This window comes from Hydra vulgaris, chromosome 10 (genome assembly GCF_038396675.1).
Source record: "Hydra vulgaris chromosome 10, alternate assembly HydraT2T_AEP".
In the NCBI taxonomy this organism is placed as follows: Eukaryota; Metazoa; Cnidaria; class Hydrozoa; order Anthoathecata; family Hydridae; genus Hydra; species Hydra vulgaris.
In genome coordinates this window covers 8,228,464-8,246,071 of record NC_088929.1, presented here as the reverse complement: position 1 = coordinate 8,246,071, position 17,608 = coordinate 8,228,464, and the positions used below count along the sequence as shown (strand labels likewise).

Genomic DNA, 17,608 nt, shown 5'->3' with positions numbered 1-17,608 from the left:
ACAAGTCAAAATAAATAAGCAAATAACTTTAACTTGTAAAAGTAAAATACTTTTACAAGTAACAGTTACTCATTTAAAAAACTTAACTTAAGTAATTAAGTTTTACAAAAAAAAAACGAATTACTTTTAAATGTAAGTAAATTATATATTTTTATATGAGTTATGTTGAGTATTTTACGCTTAAAAGTAATCCGGGTTTTTACATCAAAATAAGTAAAAGTGCCTCCCTAATCAAGCGTATTTTTTAATTAAAAACAGTAGTCTGTTGTCAAAATTGGTCTGTTGTTAAAATTGGTGTGTAGTTTTTAAGACCTAAAAAGAAAAGGGAAATCTTTTTTAAATAACGGTGTAATGTTTGCTTCTAGTCAAATTTCTGGTTTCCAATTCAAATGAGTGATAGAAAAAGGTGAATAATTGAGGTTTTCAGCATAATTTAAAATATTGTTTATGACCGTATATTAATATTTATAATAAGATAAATTGTGCTAATAAATAAATATTAGCACTGACGAATAATATTTTCATTAAACGAATACCAAATAGCAAGTAGTTAAAACGAATGGTAGGGAAGAGCAGGGAGAACGGGGAGAACGGGGACATTAAAAAATATTTCTAGAATAATTTTAACACCTTTTATATAATGCATGCATTGAATCAAACAAATTTTAACAAATAAAGCATCATTTTGGACACTAATTTTATCCCCTGAGATTGACAGCAAATTGCAGTAAATTTTTTTTTAGTATTTTTTTAATTTTTTTGATTTTTTGATTTTAAAGGAACCGTGCTATTGGGGTAAAATCGGACAGCGAGTAAATTACAAAATATTAACAAAATCTATTAATTAAAAACTTATGAAGTCGTACATTTCTTACTATTTAAAAAAAATTTATTACTACTCGTTAAATGAGTATTACTGTTAGCTAAACTTCGTTTAACGAATATTCGTTAAATGAGTATTACTGTTAGTTAAACTTCGTTTAACGAATAGTATTCGTTAAGTGAATAGTTTTTTAGTTAATTAATAGTTAATTCGTTAAGTGAATTCATTTGGCGAATAGTTCTCTACTTTAAACGAATTGTACTAATCGTTAAATGAATAATACTATTTGCTAAACGAATTGTGATAACATTTTTTTTTATGGATTTTCTTTTTTATTAATTTTTTTTAGGTACCCTAAGAAGACCTAACGGTCTTGTTACAGAGCACTGCGGAAGAGGATTTAACTAGGAAGTTCACGCCTCCTTACTTGTTGATAGCGCGATATATGCCCGAATCTCTTGCTATTATAAATTCAAAACCTATTATGAACTTGAATGCTATTATGAACTATATTATGAATTAGAAACTTTGCTATTCTGAACTTGAACCTACTATTAGGTACGTGTGTAAAAATTTCAAACCATTTATTTATTCAAGTTTTATATATGATTCGAAAGAGCTTTGAATTTGTAATAAAATGGTGAAAACTTTATGAAAAAAGAATCATTACAAAAAAAGTTATGCTCATTTAAGTAACATTTTTTATTAGGCATTGCTTAAGAAAAATGCAACTTATGTATAAAACTTGCGTTCGGCTAACGGCAGCTTTGTAATAGAATCAACGTTAATTTGCGCTTGATTTTGCATAGTAAAATGTACAAAACGTTTAAAAAACGTAATTAAAAAAGTTTCAAATTAAAGTAAAAAATATTTTTAATGATTAAAACGTAATAGTAAAATTTATAATAAAATTATAATATATATTTATGGTTAAGGGTATATATATTTATTTTATTAAATATGCACAAAGGCTAGGATTTCTATAGCGTATGTTTAAATGCGTATAGGTGATCTTTAAATACATTAAAAGCCTTGGCGTTTTCGCCTTATTTTTATCGTTTCTAATGAATTTCAATGAAAGATATATATACAAAAAAGATATATACATACATATATAACATCGGAAAAGGCTTGATATTTCAGTGGGGGCCGGAGTACAAACAATTAATCATAAAACACCATATAGTTCAACTACAAACCTACAAAAAAATATCCTTCAAAACAATGGGGGGGGGGGGGCTTTTTTACCACGGCTCTCCTTCATTTTCCCTTCCGTAGTCCTTATATCTATCTAACTATATATAAATTCCAACAAACCGCAAAAAATGAAAATAATTTTTTAAAAACATACCTCTTTAACAAAAAATTTAGACTATAATAATTATTTTCTTTTAAGTAATGTTTTTAACAGAATTGGGGCTTTGAAGAAAGCCTAGTTTTTGAAGCAAACAAAACTGTGACATTCATAGCTAGAAAGAGTCGATTCTTTTGTACGCAAAGGAAACCACATCCAACGATATCTAAAATAAAGTAAACCCCTAAATTATTATTGCTATACCTATTTATGATGCCTTATGTCGCGGATAATAAATAAAGATGCCTAATGTCGCGGATAATAAATAAATATATAACTGTTATTATTGCATTAATAAACATAATCAATCTCTAAAAAAATATGAACCGGTTTAATCTTGATATGAAAAAGATCAACATCCATCGAAGCAATCTTGTAATATATAAAATTTTATATTTTATCGTGTGATATATAAATTTTAAATTTTATATATCTGATACAAATCGTATCAGATATATAAAATTTAAGAAAAAATTAAGGCTAACAATTAACTAATGTATGATAAATTAACATGTAACTGTTATTACTGAGTTAATAAATATAATCTTGAGGTATTTAAGATAAGCATCTACAGTAGCAAGCTGCCATTATAGTTAAAACCTTGCAATAAAAGATAAATGAAATTATAGTAGATATTAAGCACAATAACTGAAAAACCCATTACAAATTAGAGAAGATGAGAATGATTTCCTAACTTAAAAAAAAATTCAAAATCACTTAACTCCTGATACACAATACATTTCCCATTACCAAACAGAAAAATCGATAGAAGTAAACCCTTCAATACTTTTTATCCTGAAATATAATAGATTTGATTATGAGTTATAATGAAAAAAAAGTTATATTGTGTTAGCGTAACTATCTGGTAATGGCATATGCCATTTGTCTAGAGTGTACTGATTTATTGTAACTAAACACTAACATCTCTCAATCCATGCAAGCAAAAGTCTGTCTTTCTGGGTAGAAACAATGTATAGCCATCATTATGATTAACATTAACTGTCATGAGCCAGGCAATTTTATTTCAAATAGTAAATGAGCTTTGGTTTACCATAGCTCGTTGCAACTAGGTCAACCCTAGTTGTCTTTTTAGGTAATCGGTAACTAACCGATTACCTAAAACTACATTTCTATATACATATATATATATATATATATATATATATATATATATATATATATATATATATATATATATACATATATGTATACATAAAAACAAATTAAATAATTATAAATCTTTTCATTATTTTAAAAAAAGGGGTTGGTAGAGAATATGATACACATTAGGCACTGTAAAATTTGTTATAAAAAATAAAGATTAACCTTCTATCTGTAAATAATATCTGTTAATGCAAGTTTATAAGCATACTATTATTTAAAATAACATATACCTTATTACACATATCTATTATGTTATCACCATATCACCACTTATTATGTATGCAGAAAGTTGATATTTGCTCACTTCATACTCAACACCATCATTATCTTCATTCTCTTTTGGTTTCCAATAAAAAACTATATATACATCACTTTTCTTCTTTTTAATGCCAACAATTCTGCCTTAATATACATTCTGGGTGTTAGTGGCATTATCGAACCACATGTGGCAATTACTTCTTCCAATAGAAGCTCCAATAAGAATTTCTTCAATATCTGAGGCCTCATTATTTTCTAGGTCAGGAAACATTTCTTTTACCTGATCAGGCATGCAATTTTTTAATATTTTTTCTACATTTCTGCTTTCTTTGTTTTCTTTTTTTCTGAATTTTATCTGCCATTCGTTCTATCAATTCTAACTTCAGGTCATTATGACATTGCATATTTGTAAACCGCTTTTTTCTGGCGTTAGAGATAGGCCATAATATCAACTTGTTTAGAGATAGGCCATAATATCAACAAGAAAACAAAGAGTGGCATTTGGAGCTTTGTGCTTTGCAGCGCTAAACATACCCATTAGTTCTTCTGAATCAATGTTGTGAAGCCTAGCTGACTTAGTCTGGTCTTTAAGGTGATCATTAGTAATCATTTCAAATCGCCGCTTGTACTACCTGTCAATCACGCTAATAACTGCATTAAGGCAGTCAGCTAATGCTTTACTCATTTCATCAGTTACTGGGCAAAAGCTGATTAATTAATGAAAAACTACATCTTTAATATCATTATCAAAGAAATCAGTTTTTCGTTTAAGTAGTGATAAAGGATTCTTGCTGCTCTCAATAAGAGTGTTCCGAACATCTTTTACTACCTGAATGCCAGATATGTAGTCAAGTCCCGTACCTGGTGCAATATAAAATTTTGTCATCCAAGGACCAGAAAGTAGCTTTCCAATTAAAGCTAAAACACACAACTCATGGATACCTAAGGTGAAAAAGTTAATTAGTAACAAAGAATAATCTTTGTTTATAATAGTCTTTACTCCCCGTTAATCTTGCAAGTGTCATTACTATTTGTGATTTGTATTTGTAACTATATTTGTAACTAATTCTATAGCCTTTAATATTGCGTAAGACTTTATCAAATGAACTGAACAGGTATAAAAAAGAAAAAAGATACCTGTTTCAGATGTAAAGTCTTGAAATAAACTATTTCACAGACCTCGGCATAACACCAAGCCAGAACACAGAAATATCTTCAATATGGCATAATGATGGATCAAAATACTACATGTGTGAAAAAGTATATGTAGTCTGTTGCCTCTATAGTGTGGTAGCAATCCTCTGGGCAACTCGTGTTAGTTCAAAAAAGTTACAAAACCTTTTGGATCACCTATGAATATCATAAAAAAGCTCATTTCGGCAATTGCAAAAAGAATGTGAAATAAAAACATGCACTAATTATAATATTTCATTTTAACTCAAAATTTTATTCAGAAAACTAAATATATTAAAGTAAAAGCATGGTTTAGATTAGTTAGAGTACCTTTTGCATCCTTGTAGCAAAGTTTTTTCAGCTGTACAACAATGTTTGCTGCAATGCAGTCTCTTCAAAAAAGTTTCCCTTTTGAAGTCTTTAATGCTTTAAGTGAAGACTTACAAGAGCTGGTTATTGTGTCTAAGGGGTGAAGGTGGCAGTTTAGTTCATGTAATGATTTTTGCTAAACAAGGTTTAACTTTGCGATTGTTGCATAGTTTGTTGCAACTCTATCACTCATTGTATTTGTTATGTTCCCAATAATAGCGCTTCTTACGTCAGTATATTTGAGCTGATAGAAATCACTATATAACTTAGCAAGATTATCGATAGACTTTGTAATATGACTCTGATAGTCATAAGCTGTACCTCCAGGAAATTTATCAATAGCTACAACCGTACATACTGGTTCCGTTGTCAAGTGCACAGCATTTAATGAACACCCTCCTGGGTTGTTGCATCAAAACCAAGTGTCAGATCTTTTGTTGTAAATGCTATCTCAGCAGCCTGTAAGTCTGAAAGCACACCAAGCTCACACATCATTTGTTCTACAGTTGTGCGATGTGGAATTTGACTAAATCGATAGCCAGTATGTTCTCCAATTTAAAGGAGCAGAAATGGCACACTTTGTGTAGGAATTTGGCACACAAGCATGTCATATATAAGTCTCCTAATATCTGCTGAGTAGCACTTTTCATTTTTGGTGTTTTGTGTTACTTGCTGAATTTCCTCCAACTCTTCCTGTAAATTCAGAATGTCATTTTGCAGTACAAGAATTGCAGAACTTTTTTCAGCAAGTTATTGGCTTAACATTGCCTTTTGATAAGAAAACTTTCTTTGCGTGGATGTCAACTGTTGTTTCAAACAAAAAATTTGATTTTGAAGTTTTTTCAACTGTAAATTTAAGAACTTTTCTTTTAATTTTTTTCTAAGTTGAGAAATTATCTTTTTCTTACGAGTAATAACTTGATTTAGATATTCAAATCTGTATGCTCTTGCCTTTGCCTTATCTCTTAAACCTTTAATATCCTCTTTATGCTTTCTCTTCTTAATTGCCATTTCGTTTGCCAAAATGATTAATCTCTTTCTCATAACCTTTTTTCTAGGACTCAACTGGTCAGCTCTCAAACTGGATAGTGGTTCATGAGAAGAGGTTTTTAAAGTAGGATGAGATAAAGGAGATAAGTGATCACTGTTTGATACAGATGAAACACTGTTTTGTTGAGAAGAAAATGAAGAACATGTAGCAAAGTCAATTGAGGTTGCAATTGATTGCGATGTTTGTACCACAGCAGATGTTGTTATTTGGTATGCAAAGAGCATGTTGCAGATGTCAACAAATGGTTTCGAGTTTCGTGAAAAATGGTTTACAAAGATTTTTGATGTTCTAACTAGTTGCTGAATCTGACTTATACAAATTTTGATGTTAAAATACTTACCGATTAGTTCTACAGTTACTTTATATGAATCGTTGTTGGTTGCAAATATATGCAGTACATGTCCATTTCTACAGCCAATATTTAAATGAGCTGGTATTGGAAAATTATAAGCTACATAAGTTTTAGCTTTACCATAAAATAGATTTGTTTTCTTGTGAGGTCCTATGATGCACTAAATTAAATTCAGCAATCATAATACTACTATTTAATTGGATTGGCTATTAATCATAATTAAATAATTTAAAAAATCACCATTAATCTATAAAAAATTTTTGAATATATGTATAATTTTTATACATCATATATAGCTTAAGGTGGCTATATGGTAAATTATGGGTGTAGAAAAAGCTGAGAAAATGCTGTTTTTGTTTTTAATGATTTTTATGCAGAATCATCATAAAATAGTGTTATATAGTTTTAATTTTAGCATTCTAAATTTTATTTTGCAGAATTTTGCCTTTAAACTAATTTTTGTGGGTAAAAAGAGTAAGCCATCAAAAATAAAAATTAATATATAACCACCTTAATTATACTTGTTAGTTTTTGTGTAAATCATTTAACAATTATAACAAAAGAAAACCCAAATATTCTTAGTAGTAAAAGGCGATTAAAACAAAAGTTTGTATAACAGTTCTAATATAATATATCATTATAATAAATAAAAAATCAAAAATAGTGAGTTCTCCACTGTCAAAAACCGCCCCTCCCCTAACACTATGTAACGGAAGTGGAAATACATACCTCCACTGCGCGGAACAATAGGGTATGTGGCAGGCACATAGAAAATAGATCTATACAGTTGCCTGAAAAATTTCAAATATGTACCAACATGCCTTCAATGTTAATGTACCTCCGGAACAGAAACGAAATTTTAAAACCGAATGAAAATCACTGGTAACGGTAAAAAAAAAAAAAAACAGAATTTATAACAAAAAGTAACAGTAACAATAGCAGAAACAGTTTTATAAAGTGTAACAGTAACAGTAACACTAAAAGAGGTGGAAATGGTACCTCCACTGGGTTAAAAAAATACGGTATGTGGTCATGAATATTTTTTAATGAAATTTGGCAGGCACATAGAAAATAGATCTATACAGTTGACTAGAAAATTTCAAATATGTACCAACATGCCTTTCATATCAATGCAGTGCCAGAACAGGAACAAAATTTTAAATAGCAATAAAAAAACTGAAACATTTATTACGCGTAAAAAAAAAACCCATAATTTATTCAAGATAAAACATTCTACTTTTTTAATAAAGTCGAAGCTGATATAAAATTCTAAAAAAAAGACAAATAAATACATCTTTACCACACCGACTTCGAGCACGCTGTGAAAAAAAAGGTTGCAGTTTTTGCCTTTGAAATCGGTGCCGTAAAAAGCCAGATACGCACATACCTACTACTATGAGTTCGAATATGGATTCGAACCCTTACTCTTGCTATTACGTATTATGATATATTATGTATATTATACTATGTATAACAAAATACTAAAAAGCGATATTAAAAAATTAATAAATAAATATTAATAATTATCACAGTGTAAATAAAAAATAATAGTAATAATAAAAAGTAAAAATGAAAAGCGAATAAAAATAATTGTAATAATAATAAGCAAGTAATTGATGTCACTTAAATAAAAATATGATCAAAGGAGGTACACCAAATTTATACAAAAATAATAAAATAATAATAAAATAACATTAAAAAAGACAAACAAAACTAGTAAATATCTCTTTACTAAATAAATTATACCAATTTTGTTTGTTTTATTTCGTATTATAATCTGATTTTTACGTTTAGCGCTGCAAATTTTAGTTGCGTTCTAATGAAATTTCTCCGAGCGGATATAATACTCAAAAGGAATTATTTAATTAACAAAAAAATTATTACTTAATTATAATATTAAGCAATCGTTAAAAAAAAAAAAAAAACTAAAACGGGGTTGTTGAAATTTAAATTGGATTTCAACGAATAGTGGTACAAATAGCAAATAGTATGTTTATTGATCAAAGTTTAATGAGAATCTAATACTATTTGTTTAACCAATAATACTATTCGTTCAACGAATAGTATTATTCGTATATAAATTATAAAATCGCGGAAAGAAAAAAGTTCATTTTTGTAATAATTTGACATCAAACTTAACTATTTTTAACTGCTTTTAGAATATAATTGCTTCAAAAATTTCTAAAGCATAAAAAAAAATTTATAAAGTATAAAAACTTATAACAGTACCATTTGCTTAACGAATAGTACAGGTATACAGACATTTAATGTTCCTTTAAAAAAGATTGATTAGAGGTTACTATAATGTTTTTTAGGCTTGCCATAACTCGTACTATCTCACACAATATTACAGTAAGAGATAAAACTATGAATAAACAAAAAAAAATTTTTTATAGATGTAGTGTTTAGAAGTTATATAAAATATGGGGATTCTTAAAATTTTATTTTCAATATATTTTATATAAAGCTTCCATAAAAATTTTTTAAATTTATTCAATTTTTTTTAAAACCAAACTATTTATTATACAAACTATTTTGTTAAATATTGTACAATTGTTTAGTATTAAATAATTATAAAGTTCGTTGTACATAACACGTTCTAGCAATTTTAAGAATAAAGGTAAAACGGGAATTGGTCTGTAATTTGAAACGTTGTTGGTGTTGTTACCAGACTTCATAATTGAAGTAATTGCAGCAACTCATAGTTATTTTGTACACCAAATGTAAGCTAAAGGTTTTGTTTTAACTCTACTGTAATTTTCTGGTAATTTTAACGTAAAGGTCAAAACTTTATTGTGATTTTCTGGTCTTTGTTTTGATTCTTCTGCAATTTTCTTTTCATATGCTTTAATTGCACTTTTAACAAAAATTTTTTAATCTTTTATTTTTTTAATTTGAATTGTTGATTTAGATCCATATTTTTAAATATAGCAAAAAAATTTTGAAAAAAGATACTTGACCGGTATAAAAAGTTTGACAAGGATACGTTTTTATTTGCTGATATTATATGTTTTTTAAAATTCCGCATAAAATTAATAATAGTTGTAAAAATTTTTAATTTCTTATAGCTGTACATATGTATATAGTTAATATAGAGCATGTGTGTATGCATCCTGCAGTAGTATGTGTCATTAGTATGTGTGTGTGCATACTGTAGTAGTATGTGTCATTAGTATGAGTTATTAGTACAAAATTAGTTGAAATTTAAAATGGTATGTAAGTTAACTGGTATAATGAAAATAACAATTTTGTAACACTTATAGAGTGATCTGTGGCATTTTTTTAAATTTAAATTAGAGGAAAACCTTTTATCAAACTCAAACATTTTTGTTACAAAATTCTATAAGATGTTTGTGATACTTTGTCAAGGGTAAAAAGATTTTAATAAATACATTAGATAGTGAGAGCTATATTATTTCTATATATTTTTTTTATATTTGTGTCACTAGTGAATAAAGATTTAAGACACAAAGTTGTTTTAGGAATTATTTGTTATTTATTTTATTATGGTGGCACAGGGTTCTTTTAATATTTATAAAGCGCTTTCAAAACTAAGTACTGTCAAAATTACACAAGTTTTACCAATGTAACTATGTAATATCAATAACTCCAAACATAAAAGCAAATGAGAAATTAAAATATTTAACTTCAGTTGTAAAGTTGTTCTATATCTATAATAAATTATATAAAAACTACACTTATAAATAAAAATATTCTTTAAAAAAAGTTTTAACTAAAGTCAAAGAAACAAAACCAGCTGATTTCAAATTTTGTCAATTTACATGGCTACGTTGTCGCTACCATATATATATATATATATATATATATATATATATATATATATATATATATATATATATATATATATATATATATATATATATATATATATATATATATATATATATATATATATATATATATATATATATATATATATATATATATATATATATGAAGACCTCAGTGGAAAAACTGGCGTTGTCACATTTAAAAAGTATTAAGAAAATATTTATTGATCATTAATAAAAGTCTTTATTTTAAGCAAATGAAACTAAGCAATTTAAAAAAATTTATATTATAATTATTTTATTTAAAATTTATTGCTTTAAATAAAGACATTTATTAATGATCAACAAATACTTTCTCAATACTTTTTAAATGTGACAACGCCGGTTTTTCCACTGAGGTCTTCGTATATATATACATATATATATATATATACACATATATATATATATATATATACACATATATATATATATATATATATGTATGTATATATATATACACATACATACATGTATACAATTGTGTGTGGGGGTGTGTGTGTGTGTGTGTGTGTGTGTGTGTGTGTGTGTGTGTGTGTGTGTGTGTGTGTGTGTGTGTGTGTGTGTGTGTGTGTGTGTGTGCAACGTGCCTGCGTGCAATATAAGACGTTATATACTTTATATAAATATATTTAAAAAATAAGCAAATTTGTTATCATAAAAGTCAGCGCAAATAAGTTAACTAAAGAAAGCAGGTGTTAAAGGTTCGCTTACATTTCTCTAATGCACTATTACGTATAAGTTTGATAGCAGACATTAACAATTTATGTTTCTATGCTTTCTATGTTATGAGATTTTTTCATGTGTTTTACTAAAGCGTATCGCTGTAAAAATTCACTTGGACATAAAGAACATTTGTGCATTTGCTCACCCGTATGTATCCTTCTATGTTGTTTATAGACGTTTGAACGCATAAATTTTTTACCACAATATTCACATTGAAAAGGTTTATATCCTCTATGAATAATACGGTGTTGGCGTAAGTTGCTGCTTAGAGTAAAACCTTGACCGCATTCACTACATTTAAAAGGTTTTTCATCGGAGGGGTGACCCCGTAAATGCTTATACAATGTACTTTTTGTTGGAAAAACTTTCTTACATATTTTACAAGAAAGATTACGAGTTGATGGTAATTGCTCATCTATAATAGAATGTCCGGAATCGCTTCCAATTGATGTTACAGGAGAAGTGCAACCAACGCTAGCTTTGGAATCTTCTTTTTCAGATTCTACTGAATTAAAGCTTTTAGGTGCTTGATAATTAATTACATGTTCATCAATACGGTCAAGATTAGAATCAAAATCATTTGGTAGAACAAACACTGGTGGCTCTCTTTCAACTGTTTCATCAGGTTGGTTAGAGGAAGTTGTTCCTAAATTTGTATGTTGTTTTTGCTCATAATGTGGATAATGGTCAGTTTTTCGCATATATATGCTTTCGTAGAGACTCCTTTGCTCGTCATGTTTGGTTTCGTCTTGCACCTCCCTTTTATTATCAAGAGGCGAACGACTTCTTGGGCGAGGAGATACTGTACCACTTCTATTAACAACATGAGGAGAATGGGACCTTGGTATTCTATAATGAGCTATTGGCTCAAATGATATCGAATCAAGATCAGGTCTTTTTATTGCGTTTTGAGATGGGAAACAAATTTGTGTATGACCGTTTCCGTATACTGGAGATCTTCTAGGAGAGCGGGGATGATATTTTATAAAATCAGGAACAGACACATTTGTTGGTATAGGAGGTAAAGTCGAAACTATATACTCTGTTTTATGCAAACTATAATGATTCGGTTCCAGCGGCGTAGGTCTATGAATTGGAGGTCTGGCTCTTGAACGATTATGATATGACGCTTCTATATTTGTTTGGTGCTTAGATGATGACAACAAATGCGAGCGAACAGAATCTATTTCAGAAAGTGGGTTGATGCTGATTTCTGTGTTCATTCCAATACTTGTGTATCTTTTTGATTTCCAAGCTTCTCGCGAACAATCAACGCAGCGTGTAGTATCTTGTTTCTCTCCTGCTGCAAGATCATTTGTAACAAGTTCTTTTGGTTTGTTTTGCTTTTTGTCTGAAAGAAATTTTTTTTTCTATAAGTAATTTTGATAAACAACAATCCTTTGATTGTCTTATCAAAAAACACAAAAACAGTATGAGCAAATTAAAGCAAAAAGAATGAGGGAAAAAATATTACAAAAAACATATCCATTGAATTAGGATTTTTCTTGAGCATCATTGTAAATTTGACTTAAAATACCTTAGACCGCATTTTTGGTGCAGCATCATATTTACTCATAGTTTGAAAATTTCAATTATACAACAAATGAAGCCGCTCACCCCGAAAAATGACGTCGTAAGAGTTTTCTTCTAATTTTGACTCTTGCAATGTTATGATACAAGGTATTCCATTTGATTTTCGTGGTCTTACTCCAATTATTTTATCGCAAGGTTGACTTTGCTCGGATTCGTACAGCAGTTTCAAAACTTCTAATGTTGTACCAACCTCTACCTTCATTACCACGGATCCTGATTCGTATATCATGACCTAGTAGAAAAAATAGTAAAATATTTTGCATTTTTATAGTTTTTTAGGTAACTAAGATTTTATTTCATTATTAAATGTAGAAAAAAAAAACTGAGCCTACTATCAATACGCTAATTGTTACTTCTATTTATAGCTTATTTGCTTTTTAAAAATGTGAACTGCCGAAAGTTTTACTTAGTTTTATTATTATTATTTTATATTTTCGTCAACTTTATAATAAATTATTTACTTTTTTTTAGTTAAGTGGGAGCAAAAGTCTTATCACCCAGCCCCGTTGTATCAATTACATATTAAACAAATAATAAGCTATCATGTAAAATAAATATTACAATCTCAGTAAAATAATATTAAATACTTTTAAATAAAAAGTGCTGCTTTTTTTTTCCTTTCCTTTCCTATTCTGAATACAGTACAATTTAAAATAAGTAATTATCAGAAAGTTGTTAAATAAATATTTATATAACTTCAATTTTAACTTATTATTTTTTAACTATATTTTTATTTTTAATTATTATTTGCTATTAATTAAAATAACATGTAATTAATTAAAAACTATGACCACATAAAGTTTTAATTCCTTCAAATTGAGGGGTATTCAAAATTTAAATGGTCATTAATTTTGAACGCTGAAAGATTATTCTATAAAATTTAAAATTTTACAATGAATATTAATTTAGTTATTGCTCTCACGTTTGGGGAGAGGGGGCAAAAATTTGTTTTACTTTTTTGTTCTCAGGCTCCAATCATCGCCATTTTTTCCAAAGCATTCTTATTTGACTTAACATAAAAAAATTTGTGGGCAGCTCCATGTCTAAAGTTTTTTTTTTAAGTTTTGTTTTAAGTGCCTCAAGAAAACCTGACGGTCTTGTCACACGGCATACAGATTCGTAATAAACTTGTATTTTTACAAAATATTAAGATTGTATATTTACAATTTATATTTATTTTTTACTTACAAAGGACTATATCTCATTACAGAATATATTAAGTAATATGTTATAGAATATATTAAGGAATAGTTACAGAATAAACAAATAGCCAGTATTTATATGACCCAGAAATTTATGTACATGTATAATATATAAAAAAAAACTTTTCATGCATATAAAAAAAATACAAATGCAAATAGATTTACGTTATTACATGATTAAAAAAATTTAAGTTTTTTTACAATGCGCATCTTATAAAGCAATTGTTATTTTTTTTTTGAGAGCGCTAAAACCTTTTTTAAATGTTGATTCTTGGTTTTATTCATTTTATTCCAGTGAACTTTTCTTTTTCGATTTCGTCACAGGTTAGTTTTTATTTCATTATTTGTTTTTTGATTGCTAAAACAATCATACCTTTTTATCCTGTCATATAAATACCAATTACCATAATTCACAACTCAAACAATATCGGCTAGTTCGAAGAGCTTTTGTTGGATACAAAAACTGCTGAATAAACATTATGATGTGCTTCTAAATACCTGTGAGTCAACAATCAATTGGTTTTTGTTTTTGTCAATCAATTGCTAAGTTGTTGTTGACGGGACAAATATACCACGTTACCTTGCTATTCTCTTGTGTCTTGCGCGTACGTGTTTTTGAGCTGATGTGTTTTGAACAAACATATCAATCTTTTTATTGTTTATAGTGAATACATGTCTGTAACTAATTCCTCTGTGAATTCATAATGTGTATATAGAGGAGAAACACAGTCAGATTATGGGAGGGGGAGGTGTAAAAACAAATTTTGTAGCGGGAGAATTTTCAAAAATCAAATCTGTTTAATCAAACTCAATAAATCTGTAAGTGGATTTATTCGATAAGTGTTCAAAAGATAAATTTATATATAAATCACTGAGCACTCATGTTAAAGTGAAATCAACATAATGCGAATAAGTACATACAACTTTTAACTTTATTCAAAATCAAATTAAAAAAAATAAATTGTCTTATTTATAAATATCTAGATTTAAAGAAAACATTTAAAAATCTAAAAAGATTTTTAAAAATTGTCACCAAATCACGTTATAAGTTTTGTGCATAGTTATTAATAGAAATTTAAAAGGACATAAAAAGGAACTAATGAGAAAAATATTAAACAACGTACTGCGCATTGCACATGAAAACTGATATGGCTAAACAGTGCACTTAAAAAAAGACGTTGAAAAGTGCGACTTATAAATACCTTTGGTTTACAAAGATTCTTAACAACATTCGTTGAGAAAACAATTGGTGTTTAGAAGTATGGTGTTTAGCGCAACAACATTTTTAAACTTAAAAATAATAAAAAATTTTAAAACGTTCGAAAGGATTATGTAAAATTGACGAAAATAAAACAAAAAGAAATTCCTGATTTAAAAAGAGAAATCTCACTTTCATTTTGTTATATTCATTAAAACTATTTTCTTTCTTTCAAATTTCGAAATTTTCTTTTTATTTTGCTTCGTAAAGCATTTCAAAGGATTGCCACTTCGTTATTCTACGTCAAAATGAAAACTGCATTCTTTTGTTAAACGTTTTGTGCTAATTTGCGTTTTGTTGGCAGAAGTATTTACTCGGCAAGTCTGTTTTCCTTTGTAAGTCAGTCTTATACAAAGAACCGCAACTTTAGGTAAAAACAATACGTAGAAACGACAAGACTGCCAACAAGATGAAAGAAATATTTTGTGTGTGAAAAATGCGACATCGGTCAATAAATAAAACTCAAAAATTCTTATTAAAAAAAAACCACTAGTTTGTTTTGAAAAAATGGCATCAATGTATTCCGAAGTAAATTGCTTTCATTAACAATGTTTATTTAAGATTTTTTTTTTTTTTTTATCGTCAAATACTATGATAAACTAAAAAATACGAAACACGCAATATTCAGCAATCAACCATTGCTGCGTTTGAACTTTTCATGACGTTACAAAAGTTTCAGTGTTGTTAATGTCTTCACGAAGAATATATTTTAACTGCAAACAGCAGATTTTTAAATAAATTTATTCATGTTTTTTTGGGTTATTTAGTTTGTTACAAAAAAATTCTGCTTTTTGTTTGTTCTTGATTTTAATACCCGCGTTGAAAAAAATTTCACTGCATCGAAGTTATATAAAGAAAAAACAAAAAAACATTTTTAGGAACGCAAAATAATTGATTTTTGATTTCATTTGGCCAAAAATAGTTATAAATCTTAACTCATATGAGCAAAGATTTAACCTTACATAAAATGTAATTTTATTTTTCACTTTTTAATGTATATCTTTTTAAGAAAAACTAGTGTTCGCCAAACGGTTGTTACTTTTACTTAAGTAACAACCGTTTTAACATAAAGTTTACAATTCAAAAATAACAGAAAAATAAATCTCAGTTATATACTTCCTCGAGGTGAAAAATTCATACCCACGATATAGTAAATTCATACCTGTCCACTTGTATTTTTCAACTTTGGATCTGCTGCCATGATTGATATTATATCATTGTCTTCGTCTTTAGCTACGGCTACCATACCTTTGGGAGCTGCCAGCTACGAGAAAAGAAACTGTGTTATTGAATGAAACGATTTTCTTTCGCAGTCTTTTATGACTTTAATAATCTCATGTTGAGCGCACACTTTTCCTTTGCGCTTGCACACTTCCTACTGAATAATTTATTGAGCACTCCATCGCTATGCCAAACCAACCAAACAAAAACAAAAAAGCAGAAACAATAAAAAAACGAAAAAAACACGTGCGTCTTTTGTTTTTATTTTTTTAATCAAAATTTATTTGAAGGTATTTGAGAATATGCAATAAAGAGAAAAAGCGTATTTTTTAAGTTGTCTAAGGGAGACCATTTTAATGAACAATTTACTTGATATCATAAGCCAATACAAAATTTATAAGTAAAATTCTACTTATGCGTGTGTGTGTATATATATATATATATATATATATATATATATATATATATATATATATATATATATATATATATATATACATATATAATTACATACATATACATTTACACATACATGTCTATACACTTTATAAATTTTATCCGATTGTTTATCAAATTGATTCAGCTAATTTAAACTAATTAGTCTAATGATTCTAATAAAATGTAACACCCTGTTACAAAAAGAAACGAAAGGTAAAACTAAAATAATAAAACTAAAAAAATATATATACAATATTCTTGTTCTATAGTTTTGAACTTCCCATTCAAATGACACGAACAATAATTTTATTATAACTTGCATTTATTTTTGGTTTTACTTTATGATTTAAATCAATTGCGATAACAAAAAATGTACAACCCAAAGTTTACATACCATCGATCAAGTATTCTATAGAAATTCATACACCACCGATCTTGTATACTATAGAAATTTTTTTTTCAATAAAAATTTTAACAGTTATTTTCAAAAAAGCTTTGCAATACTTTGCCAAAGGAGATAGCAATAAAGTTGTCGGATACGGTTTAAGTGCGTTAACTTGAAATATTTTCCAAAATTGATATCTTTTTTTAAGAATGCGTATCCTAAATGTTAAGGGTATGATAAAAATAAACAAATACAAAAAAGAAAAATGTAATATTGTAAATATTGAATTTGAACTAGAATATACCGTGTACGTTAAGCATTTTGACCATACGTCATACATTATGTCGGTTACCATTTGATAAACAATGCGGCTATTCAAAAAAAAGTTATTTTTAGTTTTTTAAAAACATT

At 27.8% G+C, this 17,608-nt stretch overlaps 1 protein-coding gene across 2 annotated transcripts; it reads right to left on the bottom strand.

Moving 5' to 3' along the window:
• Nucleotides 1-10,990: 10,990 nt before the first annotated feature.
• On the bottom strand, nucleotides 10,991-17,396 carry LOC100215751 (zinc finger protein 484). 2 transcript variants are annotated; one of them, XM_065807193.1, is made up of 4 exons: nucleotides 17,207-17,395; nucleotides 16,316-16,417; nucleotides 12,718-12,925; nucleotides 10,991-12,451 (listed from the first exon to the last, which is right to left on the bottom strand). In XM_065807193.1, exons 1-4 carry the CDS (start codon nucleotides 17,207-17,209, stop codon nucleotides 11,139-11,141), a joined length of 1,626 nt encoding a protein of 541 aa, XP_065663265.1. In that variant the 5' UTR covers nucleotides 17,210-17,395; the 3' UTR covers nucleotides 10,991-11,138. The 2 variants fall into 2 exon arrangements, with proteins under 2 accessions (XP_065663265.1, XP_065663266.1); XM_065807194.1 differs by lacking the exon at nucleotides 16,316-16,417 and having other exon boundaries at nucleotides 17,207-17,396.
• Between the last annotated feature and the right edge of the window lie 212 nt (nucleotides 17,397-17,608).

Coding starts and splice junctions, on each gene's coding strand:
- LOC100215751 (XM_065807193.1), bottom strand. Junction 12,926..16,315: donor TGAAAAATACAAGTGGACAG/GTATGAATTTAC, acceptor TTTTTCTACTAG/GTCATGATATACGAATCAGG. Junction 12,452..12,717: donor TTACGACGTCATTTTTCGGG/GTGAGCGGCTTC, acceptor AATTTCTTTCAG/ACAAAAAGCAAAACAAACCA.